This window comes from Columba livia, chromosome 1 (assembly GCF_036013475.1).
Source record: "Columba livia isolate bColLiv1 breed racing homer chromosome 1, bColLiv1.pat.W.v2, whole genome shotgun sequence".
Lineage (NCBI taxonomy): Eukaryota > Metazoa > Chordata > Aves > Columbiformes > Columbidae > Columba > Columba livia.
The window spans coordinates 211,068,044-211,083,379 of NC_088602.1; the positions used below are offsets into that span (position 1 = coordinate 211,068,044).

Below are 15,336 nucleotides of genomic sequence, written 5' to 3' on the forward strand. Positions count from 1 at the left end.
GTGCCCCGTCCATGGGATGTTCTGCTCCATAGGGTGTCCTCCTCCATGGGGCATCCTGTCCCATAGGGCGCCCCATCCATGGGGTGCACTGTCTCCATTCAGGGGGTGTCTTCCTCCATGGGGTGTCCTCCATGTGGTGTTCTACTTTGTAGGGTGTCCTGTCCCACAGATGTCCTCCTCCATGGGGTGTCCTCCTCCAGGGGGTGCTCTCCTCCATGGGGTGTCCTCCTCCATGGGGTGCCCTGTCCCTCTCCATGGGGTATTCTCCTCCATGGGCTTCCCTATCCTACAGTGTGTCCTGTCCCATGGGGTGCCATGTCCCATGGATGTCCCCCTCCATGAGGTCTTCTCCTCCATGGGGTGTCCTGTCCTCCTCTATGGAGTGTCCTGCTCCATGGGATGTCCCTGCTCCATAGGGTGTCCTCTTCCATGGGGTGTCCTGTCCCATAGGGTGTCCTGTCCTATGAGATGTCCCCCTCAATGGGGTGTCCTGTCCTGTGGGGTGTTGTGTCCCATGGAGGTGTCCTCTTCCATGTGTTCTTTGCTCCATGGGGTGTCCTGACCCCCTCCATGGGGTGTCGTCCTCCATAGGGAGTCCCATCCATGGGGTGTCCTTCTTCATAGGGTGCTCTCCCCCATGGGATGTCCTGCCCCATGGCTTGTCCTGCCCCATGGATTGTCCCGCTCCAAGAGGTGCTCTGTCCCATGGGCTCCTCCATGACGTGCTCCAACCCAGGGGGTTGCCTTGCCCAGGGCTGTCCTGCCCCATGCATCACATACTCCATGGGGTGTCCTGCCCGTAGGGTGTCCTGTGTCATAGGGTGTCCTGCCCCATGGAACCTCTAATCCATAGGATGCCCTGCCCCATAGATGTCCTCTCTGTAGGGCATCCAATCCCATGGATAACCTACATCATAGGGTGACCTGCCCCATGGATCCCCTGTCCATAGGGTGGCCAACCCCGTGGATCTCCCCCATAGGGTGACCTACCCCATAGATCCCCTGTCCATAGGGTGTCCAACCTCATGGATTCTCTACTCTGTAGGGTGTCCTACCCCATAGATCCCCTACTCCATAGGGTGCCCTGTCCCACAGGATGTCCTGCCCCATGGATCCTCTACTCCATGGTTGTCTGTGGAGATGAACAACCTGCCCCGTAGGGTGTCCGGCCCCATAGGGTGTCCTGCCCCACAGGCTGCTCTTCCTGCCGTGTCCCCAGCCCCACGTGTCCCCTCTCCCCCAGGTCTGGCCGAGCCGGTTGACGTCCGTGACAACGGGGACGGGACCCACAAGGTCACCTACACCCCGGCCACCGATGGGCCCTACACCATCAACGTCAAGTTCGCAGACCAGGAGGTGCCGCGCAGGTGATGACCCCCCCGGGGACAACACGGGGGTCCTGTCACCTCGGGTGACCCCCCCTGGACCCCGTGTGACCCCCCTGACCCTGTGTGACCTCCATGACCCCGTGTTGTCCCATGCGATTCCTTTGTGACACCCATGACCCCCTGACCCCCGGGTGACCCCCTTGACCCCATGTGACCCCATGTGACCTTCATGATCCCTTTGTGACCCCCATGGCCCCCCTGACCCTGTGTCCCTCAATGACCCCATGTGACCCCCTGATCCCATGTGTGCCCTAATGACCCCATGTGTTCCCCAATGACCCCATGTGTTCTCCAATGACCCCATGTGTTCCCCACTAACCCTGTGTGACCTCCCTGACCCCTGTGTGACCTCCCTGACCCCATGAGACCCCGTGTGACCCCCCACCCCATGTGACACCCTGACTCCATGTGACCTCCATGACCCCCGCATGACCCTGTGTGACCCCCAATGACCCTATGTGTGTCCTCTGACCCCTGTGTGAGCCCCCATCCCACGTGATCCCCAATGACCCCATGTGTCCCCCACCGACCCCGTGTGACCCCACTGACCCCATATGACCTCCCTGACCCCATGTAACCCCACGTGAGCCCACCGACCCCGTGTGTCCCCCACCGACCCTGTGTGACCCCCATGACCCCGAATGAGCCTGTGTGTCCCCCAAAGACCCTGTGTGTCCCACAATGACCCCATGTGACCCCCCTGACCCCTTGTGACCCTGTGTGAGCCCCCTGACGCTGTGGGACCCCCCAATGACCCCATGTGACCCCCTATGACCCCGTGTGTCCCCCACCGACCCCGTGTGTCCCCCACCGACCCCGTGTGACCCTCCTGACCCCATATGACCTCCCTGACCCCATGTAACCCTGTGTGAGCCCCCTGACCCCGTGTGTCCCCCACCGACCCTGTGTGACCCCCCGTGACCCCCCCTGACCCCGTGTCCCCCGCAGCCCGTTCAAGGTCAAGGTGCTGCCGTCCCACGACGCCAGCAAGGTGCGCGCCAGCGGGCCGGGCGTGGCGGGCGCGGGGATCCCGGCCAGCCTGCCCGTGGAGTTCACCATCGACGCGCGCGACGCCGGCCAGGGGCTGCTCACCGTCCAGATCCTGGTCTGTGGGGCGGCCGTGGGGCGGGGGGACGGCATGGGTGGGGAGTGGGCATGGCTGGGTTGGGGGTCTGTGAACATGCTGAGTCCCACGTGTCACCCTGTCCCCCATGTAATGGGGTGCTGAGCGCCATATAGCATCCTGGCCCCCAAGTAATGGGGTGCTGAGCACCATATAGTGTCCTGCCCCCAAATAATGGGGTGCTGAGTCCCCATGTGCTCTGTCTCCCCACCATCAGGTCCTGAGCCCCATAGACAGTCTTGGCACCCATGTAATGGGGTGCTGAGCCCCATGTGTTGCCCTGCCCCTCAAGTAATGGGGTGCTGAGCCCCATATATTGTCCTGACCCCCAAGTAATGGGGTGCTGAGCGCCATATATTGTCCTGACCCCCAAGTAATGGGGTGCTGAGCGCCATATATTATCCTGTCCCCCAAGTAATGGGGTGCTGAGCCCCATATATTGTCCTGCCCCTCACGTAATGGGATGCTGAACCCCCATGTGCTCTGTCTCCCCACCATCAGGTCCTGAGCCCCATAGACAGTCTTGGCAGCCATGTAATGGGGCACTGAGCCCCATGTGTTGCCCTGTCCCCCAAGTAATGGGGTGCTGAGCCCCATAGACAGTGTTGGCACCCACGTAATGGGGCGCTGAGCCCCACGTCTCCGTGCCCCACACACCGTGTGTCTGAGCCCCCGGTCTCTGCCGCCCCAGGACCCTGAGGGCCAGCCCACCAAGGCCGCCATCCGGGACAACGGGGACGGCACGTACGCCGTGACCTACGTGCCGGCGCTGCCCGGGCGCTACACCATCACCGTCAAGTACGGCGGCGACGAGATCCCCGCGTCCCCCTTCCGGGCCACCGCCGTGCCCGCCGGCGACGCCAGCAAGTGCCTGGTCACAGGTGGGGCTGCCCCACACCGACCCACAGCCCGACCCACAGCGTCCTCCCTGCCCCACACTGACCCACAGCCCGACCCACAGAGTCCTCCCTGCTCCACACCAACCCACAGCCCGACCCACAGCATCCTCCCTGCCCCACACTGAACCACAGCCCGACCCACAGCGTCCTCCCTGCCCCACACTGACCCACAGCCCGACCCACAGCGTCCTCCCTGCCCCACACCAACCCACAGCCCGACCCACAGCATCCTCCCTGCCCCACACTGACCCACAGCCCAACCCACAGCGTCCTCCCTGCCCCACACCAACCCACAGCCCGACCCACAGCCCGACCCACAGCATCCTTCCTGCCCCACACCAACCCACAGCCCGACCCACAGCATCCTCCCTGCCCCACACTGACCCACAGCCCGACCCACAGCATCCTCCCTGCCCCACACTGACCCACAGCCCGACCCACCCCACACCGACCCACAGCCCATCCCACAGCATCCTCCCTGCCCCACACCGACCCACAGCCCAACCCACAGCGTCCTTCCTGCCCCACACTGACCCACAGCCTGATCCACGGCATCCTCTCATTGCCCCACAGCCTGACCTCCACTGACCCATAGCATCCTCTTATTGCCCCACTCTGACCCACAGCATCCTCCCCTGCCCTAGAGCATCTCCCCTGCCCCATGCTGCCCCACAGCGTTCTCCCTTGCTCCACAGTATCCCTGTCCTGCCCCACAGCATCCCCCCTGCCCCACAGCATCCTCCCCTTCCCCACCACATCATCCCCTGCCCCACAGCATCATGCTGCCCCACAGAGTCCTCCCCCGCCCCACATTACCTCCCTCCCCACAACCACCCTCCACATCCCCCATCTGACCCCCTGTCCCGTCTCTTCCAGTGTCCATCGGAGGCCACGGGCCGGGTAAGTGACACCGGGGGGATGCCGCGGTGACACCGGCAGGGCTGGTGGGTCCCCATAACCACGTGTGTGTGTCCCCCACAAGGCGCCTGCCTGGGCCCCACCATCCAGATCGGGGAGCAGACGGTGATCACGGTGGATGCCAAGGCGGCCGGGCAGGGCAAGGTCACCTGCAAGGTGTCCACCCCCGACGGCGCCGAGCTGGACGTGGACGTGGTGGAGAACCACGACGGCACCTTCGACATCTACTACACGGCGCCCGAGCCCGGGAAATACGTCATCACCATCCGCTTCGGCGGGGAGCACGTGCCTAACAGCCCCTTCCACGTCATGGTGGGTGTGGGGGGCTGCGAGGGGGAGAGGGTTGGGAGATTGTGGTGGGCGCCATGGGGTTGGGGGTATGGTGGACGTCATATGGTTGGGAGAACATGGTGGGCACCATGGGGATGAGTTGGGGTCAAGGTGGAAACCATGGTGTTGAGAGACCATGGTGGGCATCGTGAGGTTGTGGCTATGGTGGACATCATACAGTTGGGAGAACATGGTGGGCACCATGGGACTGAGTTGGGGTCAAGGTGGACACCATGATGTTGGGAGATCGTGGTGGGCGCCATGGGGTTGGGGGCATGGTGGACGTCATATGGTTGGGAGAACATGGTGGGCACCGTGGGGATGAGTTGGGGTCAAGGTGGACACCATGGTGTTGGGAGACCATGGTGGGCATCATGAGGTTGGGGCCATGGTGGACATCATACAGTTGGGAGATCATGGTGGGCACCGTGGGGTTGGGGCCATGGTGGACATCATACAGTTGGGAGGTCATGGTGGGCACCATGGGGTTGAGTTGGGATCAAGGTGGACACCATGGCATTGCAAGAACATGGTGGGCATCACGGGTTAGAGAGACCATGGTGGGCACTGTGGGGCTGAGTTGGAGTCAGGGTGAATGCCATGGGGTTAGGAGACTATGATGGGCATTGTGTAATGGGGACACCATGGTGGACACCATAAAGCTGGACCATGGTGGACACCGTGGAGTTGGGAGGCCATGGTGGGCATCCTGGAATGGGAAGACCATGGTGGGCATCATGGGATTGGGGCCATGGTGAACATCATACAGTTGGAAGACCATGGTGGGCACCATGGGGCTGAGTTGGGATCAGGGTGCACACCATAGGGTTGGGAGACCATGGTGGACCAAGAGGAAGAGGATTAGAGCCATGGTGGGCACCATGGGATTGGAAGACCATGGTGAGCACCATGGGGCTGAGTTGGGGTCAGGGTGGAAACAATGGGGTTAGCAGACCAAGATGGACCAAGAGGCAAAGAGCTGGGGCCATGGTGAACACTGTGGAGCTGAGTTGGGGCTGCGATGGACACTATGGAGTTGGGATGTTGTGGTGGGCATCATGGCGCAGAAGGTTGGGGCTATGGTGAACATTATGAGGTTTGGAGACTGTGGTTGTCACCATGGGGCTGAGTTGGGGTCAGGACAGACACCATGTGGTTGGGAGACCATGGTGGGCATTGTGGCATGGGGAGACCATGATGGACACCATGGGGTTGGACCATGGTGGATGCCATGGGGCTGGGAGACTGTGATGGGCATCATGGGGTTGGGGCTATGGTGGACGTTGTAGAGTTGGGAAACCATGGTGGTAATCATGGGGCTGGGAGATCTTGGTGGACCAGCCGTCAGAGACATGGGGCCATGATGGTCACCATGGGGCTGAGCTGGTGCTATGGTGAACACCATTGGATTGGGAGGCTGTGATGGTCACCATGGGGCTGAGCTGGTGCTATGGTGCACACCATGGGATTGGGAGGCTGTGATGGTCACCATGGGGCTGAGCTGGTGCTATGGTGAACACCATTGGGTTGGGAGGCTGTGATGGTCACCATGGGGCTGAGCTGGTGCTATGGTGAACACCATTGGGTTGGGAGGCTGTGATGGTCACCATGGGGCTGAGCTGGTGCTATGGTGAACACCATTGGGTTGGGAGGCTGTGATGGTCACCATGGAGTTAGACGACCATGATGATCACCATGTGGCTGGAAGACCATGATTGTTACCATGTGGCTGAGCTGGGGCCATGGTGGTCACTACGGGGTTGAGTTGGGACTATGGTGGACACCATGGGGTTGGGAGGCTGTGGTGGTCACCATGGGGTTAGACGACCATGATGTTCACCATGTGGCTGGAAGACCATGATGGTCACCATGGGGCTGAGCTGGGGCCATGGTGGTCACCACGGGGCTGGGAGGCCACCACAAGGCGCTGAGGTCCTTACACCCCCTCCTGCTCCACATCCTCAGGCCACCGAGGAGCCACCAGCCACCGCTGAGAACCTGCGGCCCTTCAACCTGGTCATCCCCTTCACCGTGCAGAAGGGCGAGATCACAGGTAGGGGGTGGGGACCTGGTTGGTGGGGGGACATGGACCACCCCGTGGGGCGCCGTGGGGCGAGGACAGGCCCCAGTGACGTGGTGGCCCCAGGGGAGGTCCGGATGCCCTCGGGGAAGACAGCACGACCCAACATCACGGACAACAAGGACGGGACGGTGACAGTGCGGTATGCACCCACCGAGAAGGGGCTGCATGAGATGGACATCCGCTACGATGGCAACCACATCCCCGGTGAGGCCACTGGGGGGCACTGGGAGCGGGTTGAGTAAGGCTGATGCCACCTCGCCCTGGTTGGGCACCCATGGGTTGTGTAGATCCATGGTGGAGGTGGTGGCCAGGGATGGAGGAGGTGGTGGCCATGGGTTTGTCATGGTGTCCATGGCCTGGTGGAGGTGACCATGGCCTGGTGGAGGTGGCCATAGGCTGGAGGTTGTGGCCATGGGCTTGTCATTGTGGTCATGGGCCGGTGGACATGGCTGACGGTGGTGTGGGGTGTCCCCATGGGGTCCTTGACCGTTGTCCCCACCCTGTGTCCCCAGGGAGTCCCCTCCAGTTCTACGTTGACGCCATCAACCCACGGCACGTCAGCGCCTACGGGCCAGGACTGAGCCACGGGATGGTCAACAAGCCCTGCACCTTCACCATTGTCACCAAGGACGCCGGAGAGGGTGAGTTGGTGGCCACCAGTGTCACCAAGGAGGTCTGGGACGGTCTTGGAGACCTCCAAAGCTAGCAGGAGGGTCCAGGAGAGTGTTGGAGACCCCCAAAGCCACCAGGAGGGTATAGGAGGGTCTTGGAGACCTCCAAAGCCACCAGCAGTGGTTGGAGAGGAACTGGAGACCCCCAGTACCTCCTAACACCCACCCTGTGCCTCCCAGGTGGCCTCTCGTTGGCAGTGGAAGGTCCCTCCAAGGCAGAGATCACGTGCCAGGACAACAAGGACGGGACCTGCACCGTGTCCTACCTGCCCACCGCCCCCGGGGACTACAACATCATTGTCCGCTTCGATGACAAACACATCCCGGGCAGCCCCTTCACCGCCAAGATCACCGGTGAGATGGACCTCCAGGGTCTCAGAGATCCCACCACAGTCATAGGGACGCCTGTGTGGCCATGGGGACACATGTGTGGTCATGGGGACACTTGCATGGTCATGGGGACACCTACATGGCCATGGGGACTCCTGTGTCATCATGGCCATAAGGTCCTCTCTGTGGTCATGGCTGTGGGACCCCTACATGATCAGTCCTGGCCATGGGGACACGTCCATGGCTATGGGGACACTTGCGTGGTCATGGGGACACCTTACATGGCCATGGGGACACCTTTGTGGCGATGGGTACCTCTGCATGACTATGGGGACAGCTGTGTGGCCATGGGGACACCTCTGTGGCCATGGGGACACCTGTGTGGTCATGACTGTGGGACCCCTGCATGGTCATGGCCATGGGGACACCTACATGGCCATGGGGACACCTACATGGCCATGGGGACACCTGTATTGTCATAGCCATGGAGACACCTGCATGGCCACCAGGAACCCATCACACAGCCATGATGTCCCTGTCCCTGCCCATCTCTGGCCACCAGGACCCTGTCACATGGTCAAGGGGACCTTGTGGGGTCATGGGGACACCATCACATGGTCATGGGGACCTTGTGGGACCATAAGAACCTTGTGGGACCATGGGGGCAACATGACATGGCTGTGGAGACCTTGTCCATGGGGACATCTGTGCAGCCACCAGGACCCCACCACGTGGCCATGGGGATCCCATCCATTCCCAGCCTCCAAGACCCCATCACATGACATTGACCACCCCTGTGTGGTCACCAGGACCCCACCACATCGCCCAGGGGACCTTGTGGGGGCCCTGCACATGATCTCGAGGGCATCTCTGGGGAGCTCCATCCATCCCTGACCCTGGGGACCTTCTCCATGTGGCCATGGAGACCCCAACCCTGGACACCCCACCCATCCCCCACCTCAACCTGCCACCCCCTTGTCCCCAACAATGGCATCTCCACAGGGGATGACTCCATGAGGACATCCCAACTCAACGTGGGCACCTCCACGGACGTCTCACTGAAGATCACGGAGACAGACCTGAGCCTGTTGAGCGCCAGCATCCGGGCGCCCTCGGGCAACGAGGAGCCGTGCCTGCTCAAAAGGTTGCCCAACCGACACATCGGTACGTGGGGACATGGGACACGGGGACACAGTGGGGCCAGGAGGGCACTGGGCACAGAGGACGTGGGGTGTGGGGTGGTGGGTCTATGGTGTTACTTGGGACTTGGGGGGTGTGGGACAGGAGGTGACAGGGCTGTAGGTCACAGGGGTAGGTGGACCCATGGCAATGGGTGACCAGGGCTTGGTGGCCATGGAATGGTGAAGGTGGCCAGGGATGGTGGTGGTGATGGTCAGGGGCTGGTGGCGGACAGGGATGCTGCTGGTGGCCAGGGCTGGATGTGGTGGTCATGGGATGCTGGAGGTGGCCAGGGGCTGGTGGAGGTGACCAGGGGCTGATGGTGGCCATGGACGATGGTGGTGGCCAGGGGCTGGTGAAGGTGACCAGGGCTGGTGAAGGTGACCAGGGCTGGTGGAGGTGGAAAGGGCTGGAGGTGGTGGCCAGGGATGGTCCTGGTGGCCATGGGCTGGAGGTGGTGGCTGTGGGCTAGTGGAGGTGGCTGACTGTGATCTTCCCCCCAGGTATCTCCTTCACTCCCAAGGAGGTGGGTGAGCACGTGGTGAGCGTGAAGAAGAGCGGGCAGCACGTCACCAACAGCCCCTTCAAGATCCTGGTGGGCCAGTCGGAGATTGGGGATGCCAGCCGGGTGAAGGTCTGGGGCAAGGGGCTGGTGGAAGGTCACACCTTCGAGGTGGCCGAGTTCATCGTGGACACACGCAGCGCCGGTGAGACCAGCAACCCTGGGACATGGTGGGATGGGGACAGGGGGTGGGCATGGCCCTGGTGTGGTCGTGGCTGGGAGGAGATGGTGGCCATGGTTATGGCTGGGATGAGATGGTGAATGTGGTCATGGCTGGAGTTGGATGGCCGACGTGGTTATGGCCATGGTAGCCATGGCGAAGATGGGATGGAGGCTGTAGTCATGTCTGGGACAAGATGGTGGCCATGGCCTTGGCCAGGGTGGGACAATGACCATGATCATGGCTGGGGTTGGATGGTGGCCATGGTGGTGCCAAGGCCATAGCCAGGATGGGATGGTGGCCAAAGCCATCCCATGGCTGTGGCCAGCACAGGATGGAGTGGTGACCATGGTTGTGGCCATGGCCAAGATGAGATGGAGATTGTGGTCATGTCTGGGAGGAGATAGTGGCCATGGCCAGGATGGGATGGCTGTGGTGGCCATGGCCAAAATGGGATGGAGATTGTGGTCATGTCTGGGATGAGATGGTGGCCATGGCCATAGCCAGGATGGGATGATGGCCACACAATCACCATGGTGACCTTGACATGGCCATGGCCAGGATGGGACGGTGGCTATGCAATGGTCATAGCCAGGATGTAATGGGATGGTGCCCAGACAATGACCATGGCTAGGATGCAGTGGTGGCCTTGATGTGGCCGTGGCCAGGATGAGTTGGTGGCCTTGGCATGGCCATGGCTGGGCTGGGATTGCATCATGGCCATTCAATGACCATGGTGGCCTTGACCTGGCTATGACCAGGATGAGTTGGTGGCCATGCAATGGCCATGGTGGCCTTGACATGGCCATGACCACGATGAGTTGGTGGCCATGCAATGACCACAGTGGCCTTGGCATGGCCATGGCTGGGCTGGGGTAGGTTGGTGGTCATACAATGACCATGGTGGCCATGGCTGGGCTGGGGACAGCAGCCATGGGTCACCCCTGAGCATGTTCCCATGTCTGCCCAGGCTATGGCGGGCTGGGCCTGTCCATTGAGGGCCCCAGCAAGGTGGACATCAACTGCGAGGACGTGGAGGACGGCACCTGCAAGGTCACCTACTGCCCCACTGAGCCTGGCAACTACATCATCAACATCAAGTTCGCCGACAAGCACGTCCCAGGTGGGGGCGGGTCCACGTGGGGTGGGGCTGGGCGGGTCCCCTGGGGGGTGAGCGTGTCCCTGAGGTGACCGCGTCCCCCCAGGGAGCCCCTTCACGGTGAAGGTGACGGGCGAGGGCCGGATGAAGGAGAGCATCACGCGCCGGCGCCAGGCGCCCTCCATCGCCACCATCGGCAGCACCTGCGACCTCAACCTCAAGATCCCAGGTAGGGGGTGGCCTTCGTGCTCCTCCTCCTGGGCCTCCTTCTCCTTCTTCTCCTGGTCCTCCTGATCCCTCCTCTTCCCCTCCTGGTTCTTCTCCTTCTCCTTCTTCTCCTTCTCCTTCTCCTTCTTCTCCTTCTCCTTCTCCTTCTCCTTCTCCTTCTCCTTCTCCTTCTCCTTCTCCTTCTCCTTCTCCTTCTCCTTCTCCTGGTCCTCCATCCTCCCTTTCCTCCCGGTCCTTCTCCTCCTACCCCTGGTCCTCCTCCTCCTCCTTCTCCTCAGGGTTGGGGACAGGGACATCTCTTGGCCACTCCAAGCTCTGATCTCTGCCTCTTTCTTCCTTCTCTCTCTCTCTCTCTCTCTCCGTCCGTGCGTCCATTCCCGTGTCCATCCACCTCTGCCCGTGGCCTCTGTCCGCGTGTCCGTCCATGCGTCCCTCCGGGTGTGGCTCCGTCCACTGGTGCATCCATCCACGCACCCATTCGTGCGTCCATCCACATGTCCACCCGTCCCTGCATCCACCCCTAAATCCCACCCTGTACCCACCCACCTATCCATCCCTATGCCCATCTCTGTGTCCATCCATCCGTGTGTCCATCTCCCCCTCCATCTATCCATCTCCCCACCCACCCCCTGCCTATGCCACTCCCCCTGTTCCCTCACCCTCATCATCATTGTCTCCATCATTGTCACCATGTCCATCACTGTCTCGGTCACTATCTGTCACCATCACCATCTTCATCACCGTGACCATCGCCACCTCATCTCCATCATCTCCATTTCCATCAACATCATGATCTCCATCTCCGTCACCATCTCCACCTCCATCACGGTCACATCTCCATCACTGTCTTCATCTCCATGACCACCACCATTTCCATCACCATCTCCGTCTCCACCACCATCTCCATCATTGTGTGCACCACCATCTCCATCACCATTACTATCTCCATCTCCATCACTGTGACCATAATCTCCATCATCATCTCCATCATCTCCATCATCTCCATCAACATCTCCATCATCTCCATCACCATCAACATCTCCATCTCCACCACCATCATCCTCTCCATCTCCATCGTCTCCATCACCGTCATCCTCTACATCTCCACCACCATCTCCACCCTCATCCTCATCACTGTGTCCATCACCATCTCCACCACCATCTCCATCCCTGTGTCTGCCACCGTCTCCACTGCCATCATCCTCTCCATCTCTATCTCCATCATTTCCATCATCATCATCATCATCATCTCTCTCTCCATCACCATCTCCATGACCATCTCCATCTCCACCTCCATCACCATCCCATTCTTCACCAATATCTCCATCACCATCTCCATCACCATCTCCATCACCATCTCCATCACCATCTCCATCACCATCCCGTTCGTCACCAACATTTCCATCTCCATTACCATTGTGATCTCCATCACCATCTCCATTACCATTTTGATCTCCATCACCATCTCCATCACCATCACCTTCTTCACCAACATTTCCATCTCCACCACCGTCTCCACCCCCATCATCATCATCATCGCTATCACCGCCTCCACCACCATCTCCACCTCCACCGCCGCCCCACCGTGGCCCCACGTGGCGCAGGGAACTGGTTCCAGATGGTGTCAGCGCAGGAGCGGCTGTCGCGCAGCTTCACGCGGAGCAGCCACACGTACACGCGCACCGAGCGCACCGAGATCAGCAAGACGCGCGGCGGCGAGACCACGCGCGAGGTGCGGGTGGAGGAGTCCACCCGCCTGGCCGGGGACCCCTTCCCCTTCGGGGGCTTCCTGGGCTCCTTCGCGCCCCTCGCCCGCCCGCAGGAGGGTGGGTGCTGGGGACATGGGGACACGGGGGGGACACACGTGTGTCTGTGTGCGCTGGCACTGGGGATGGGGAGCGGCTTGCACAGGGGCTGGGTGTGTGACAATGTGCTTGCACAGGGGCTGGGTGTGCACTGGTGCATCAGAATGTGCTTGCACAAGAGCTGAGTGTGCAAGGGAGGGGTTTGCACGGGGACTGTGTTAGCTTGCACAAGGGCTATGTGTGCACTGGTGCATCAGAATGTGCTTGCACAATAGCTGAGTGTGCAAGGGAGGGGTTTGCACGGGGACTGTGTTAGCTTGCACAAGGTCTGTGTGTGCACTGGTGCATCAGAATGTACTTGCACAAGAGCTGAGTGTGCAAGGGAGGGGTTTGCACAAGGGATGGCTGTGTGTAGACTGGTGCAGTCAGTGTGCTTGCACAAGAGCTGGGTGTGCAAGGGAGGGGTTTGCACGGGGACTGTGTTAGCTTGCACAAGGGCTGTGTGTGCACTGGTGCATCAGAATGTGCTTGCACAAGAGCTGGGTGTGCAATGGAGGGGTTTGCACAAGGGATGGCTGTGTGTGCACTGTGCATCAGAATGTGCTTGCACAAGAGCTGGGTGTGCAAGGGAGGGGTTTGCATAAGGACTGTGCACAAGGGCTGTATGCACTGGTGCATCAGAATGTGCTTGCACAAGAGCTGGGTGTGCAAGGGAGGGGTTTGCACAAGGAGTGCACATGCCTGTGGGAATGGGCTTGCACAAGGGCCGTGACCACTTGCACAGCTGCTGTGCTTGCACAGTGAATATGTTTGCACAAGATCTCGGTGCACTTGCACGTGGGAGTTGGCTTGCATGGGCACTGTGCGTGCAAGGGGGTGTGTTTGCACAAGGACTTGGTGCACTGGGCTATCAGAGTGAGCTTGCACAGGTGCTGTGCGTGCAAGAGAATGCGTTTGCACAAGACCTGGATGGGCATTTGCACTCGCAAGTGCCCTTGCACGAGGGCTGTGTGTGCTCACAGGGGCCAGCACCCCCCAGCCTGTGCACCCCCCTTGCACGAGGCCTCACACAAGGCCAGGACATGCACACGTGTCCCCAGAGATCGGGGTGCAACCTTTGTACACGTGCAGCCGCCGTGCACTTGAGGGGGTGCTCACCCTTTGCACAAGTGAGTGTGTATGCTAACAGGGGCGTGCACGCCCTTATCATGAGTGTGCAAGCTAACAGGGGCATGCACGCCCTTATCACAAGTGTGCAAGCTCACAACAAGGGTGGGTTTGTGCGTGTGCAAGCACGTGAATGTGTGCACATGCTTGCAAGATGTGTGTCATTCGCACGAGTGTGCACAAACAGGTGTGCATGCTCACAGGGGGGTGTGTGCCCTTTGCACGAGTGTGCACGCTCATGGGATGCGTGCACACCTGTGCACACTTGCAAGTGCGGGTGTGTCCTTTGCACAAGGGTGCACACTCACACGAGTGCGTCATCATGGGGGGCTGCACCCGATGGGGAGCACACGGGCCCTGGGGATGCGGGTGACAGGGTGACAGGGTGACATGATGATGGGGTGCCCTGGCAACAGGGTGACAGGGTGACATGGTGATGGGGTGCCTGGTGACAAGGTGACAATGCGGTGCTGAGCTGCTGGGGTGTCCTTGTGACAAGGTGACAGGGTGACATGGTGATGGGGTGCCCTGGTGACAAGGTGACAGGGTGAAGGGGTGTTGAGCTGCTGGGGTGTCCTTGTGACAAGGTGACAGGGTGACATGATGCCAGGTTGACACGTTCATGGGGTGCCCTGGTGACAGGGAGATACGGTCATGGGGTGCCCTGTTGCTGGAGTGACATGATGACATGGTGATGATGGGGTGTCCTGGTGCTGGGGTGCCAGGGTGCTGTTGTTCCAGGTTGCTGGGGTGCTCTGGGGACTTGGTGACATGGTGCTGGGGTGGCATGGTGACATGATGCTCAGGTGCCAGGGTGCTGGGGTGGCATGGTGACCAGGTGACATAGTGCAGGGGTGCTGTGGTGACAAGGCAATTGGGTGATATGGTGATTGGGTGACCTGGACCCTGGTGTTGAGGTACCAAAGTGACACGTGCCCAGGTGACACTGTGAAATGGTGCCAAGGTGATGTGGTGACAGGGCGATTGGGTGACATGGTGATTGGGTGACATGGCGATTAGGTGACATGGACCCTGGTGTTGAGGTACCAAAGTGACACGTGCCTGGGTGACACGTTTCCACGAAGCTGTGAGCACCGGGTGCCAGCACTCTGGGGTGACAGGGTGACCAGGTGACATAGTGATGGGGTGCCATGGTGACATGGCGATTGGGTGACATAGACCTTGGTGTTGAGGTACCAAAGTGACGCGTGCCCAGGTGGCACTGTGAAATGATGCCAAGGTGATGTGGTGACAGGGTGATTGGGTGACATGGCAATTGGGTGACATGGCGATTAGGTGACATGGACCCTGGTGTTGAGGTACCAAAGTGACACGTGTCCAGGTGACACTGTGAAATGATGCCAAGGTGATGTGGTGACAGGGTGATTGGGTGA

The 15,336-nt window shown here is 60.5% G+C and overlaps 1 protein-coding gene across 1 annotated transcript in view; it reads left to right on the forward strand.

Annotated features, from left to right (window-relative positions):
* The window catches only part of FLNC (filamin C), a 59,226-nt gene that overhangs the window by 32,652 nt on the left and 11,238 nt on the right, over positions 1 to 15,336 (forward strand). The window contains 14 exon segments of the mRNA XM_065049401.1: positions 1,244 to 1,367; positions 2,337 to 2,493; positions 3,203 to 3,392; positions 4,287 to 4,310; positions 4,393 to 4,640; positions 6,624 to 6,711; positions 6,805 to 6,945; positions 7,254 to 7,382; positions 7,593 to 7,766; positions 8,745 to 8,906; positions 9,425 to 9,628; positions 10,614 to 10,766; positions 10,849 to 10,971; positions 12,575 to 12,796. Of these exon segments, the coding sequence (XP_064905473.1) occupies positions 1,244 to 1,367; positions 2,337 to 2,493; positions 3,203 to 3,392; positions 4,287 to 4,310; positions 4,393 to 4,640; positions 6,624 to 6,711; positions 6,805 to 6,945; positions 7,254 to 7,382; positions 7,593 to 7,766; positions 8,745 to 8,906; positions 9,425 to 9,628; positions 10,614 to 10,766; positions 10,849 to 10,971; positions 12,575 to 12,796 (2,139 nt within the window).